General features: G+C 46.0%; 1 protein-coding gene across 1 annotated transcript; it reads right to left on the bottom strand.

Annotated features, from left to right (window-relative positions):
* Positions 1-63: 63 nt before the first annotated feature.
* On the bottom strand, positions 64-627 carry Pmar_PMAR012151 (hypothetical protein; the record flags this gene model as incomplete). The annotated part of the gene is made up of 1 exon (XM_002781838.1): positions 64-627. One exon carries the CDS (start codon positions 625-627, stop codon positions 64-66), a length of 564 nt encoding a protein of 187 aa, XP_002781884.1.
* Positions 628-1,703: the final 1,076 nt, after the last annotated feature.

Consider the following 1,703-nt stretch of genomic DNA (forward strand, 5'->3'; position numbering starts at 1 on the left):
GAGACAACTTATGATCCTCGGGTAAGGTCTTATTGTAATTAGTCATATATCGTCGGAGTGTAGTCAAAAAAGAGACCACACGGGAAGACCTATCCAAGTCAGAGAGTTGAACTTATGCAGAATCTCATCGGGCCGAACTAAGGCAAACATATCCAACAGAGCCTTCCGGTCAGCCTCGAAATCTGTCTTAGAACAGTTCTGATGCCAGACCTCAAAATGGGTACCACGAAGATAATTACCAAGACGCCCTGCTATCTGGAGATTAGTCCAACCAGAGCCTCTAGCGTCGGCTTCATAACGCCTTAACCAATCCTCAAAATCAGCGATTCCATCATACCGTTCGGGCATAGGTGATTGCACGATCTGAACAACCGTAGATGACGAATTGGGAGTGACCGAAACATCAGGTATACGGGCCGAAGACGAAGAAGTACCACCACCACCAGAGCCATATCCGCAAGCCTTAGCAGCCTGTACCAACTCATTATGAGCCAAAGCACTATCACGAGCCGCAGAACGAGCCTTTTCTGCCGCATCTTCAGAAACACCAAGAGCTTTAAACTCATCATAAGCCTGCTTGCTAACAATGTCCACATCCTTCTCAATAAACTGAAATTCTCCAGGCATAATAGTAATATAACGTAAACCAATGGTAAATCAACAAGGAGCTGCTACCAATTAGATGTCAAGGTATGAATGCAAGTGCAAGAAGTTGAAGTTAGAGCCCAACTTGTAGATAACGCAAACCAGACCTTGAATCTTAGAGTACACTTCCAGTGCACAGTAGATACGATAGAACCGTAAATGCTACGGACAATTCCGCACTCACTTATGAGTAGTGATCTTGCAACACTCTAGCGTGCTAGCTACACAGCTTAGCGTACTACACAAATGGAGCAATGGTCACAACACACAAGACGGGCCGAAGGTTTTCATGGCGAGTGACGCTTCTGGGACATCGTCCCATAACAACGTCACGCGTGTTGTCACGCGACACGAGTAGGGCGAGCGATAAGACGAAAGGATGTTGAATGACAATTGTGGGGAAAAGTATGATAATCGTCGATCATCGGTCACTGTTCCTCATCACTAGTACCTAGTCAACCAGTGCAGGTGCCCTAGTAACACCCGCACTGGTTGACCCAACAATACCTGGGATAGCCATAATAGGTAATAAGGCTTCTTATCTAATCCATTTGAGCCTGAGGGCTGCGAGGCTCGCAGTTCGAGCCGTTTCATTCAACGAATCGCAGACGAGTCCGCATTGGATTCGGATATGAACCAGAGAGGTTCCAGCATTTGATCAGGATACTCTATGGCCCGGATTGCACTCTTCGACGAGCGGAGCCGTGAACTTGTTCTCGTCGAAAATTCCATTATAAAACTCTCGTTACGTTATGTTGCAGTAGATCGTTGTGAATACGAACCCTGCAATTTGTTCCGCGATGCGCCATTTGCGATATAATTGTCTTATTTTTCATTGATCGTGCGCTCTTAGTTTTTATTGCTAGTATCCAGACTAGCTGTCTTTGCGTCACCGCGAGTGGCAGTATCATATTGTGTTAAAGAAACGCCTGAGTCTGTACTCCTATGCCTCCACTGAACTAACACTATCATTTGGCAATTTCCCTATGCAGATAATTGCCGAGACATGTGCCGATATTGCCCGTTGGTTTGCATACTTTCCTAAGGGGACTGTTGTG

This window comes from Perkinsus marinus (genome assembly GCF_000006405.1).
Source record: "Perkinsus marinus ATCC 50983 genomic scaffold scf_1104296941284, whole genome shotgun sequence".
NCBI lineage: Eukaryota > Perkinsozoa > Perkinsida > Perkinsidae > Perkinsus > Perkinsus marinus.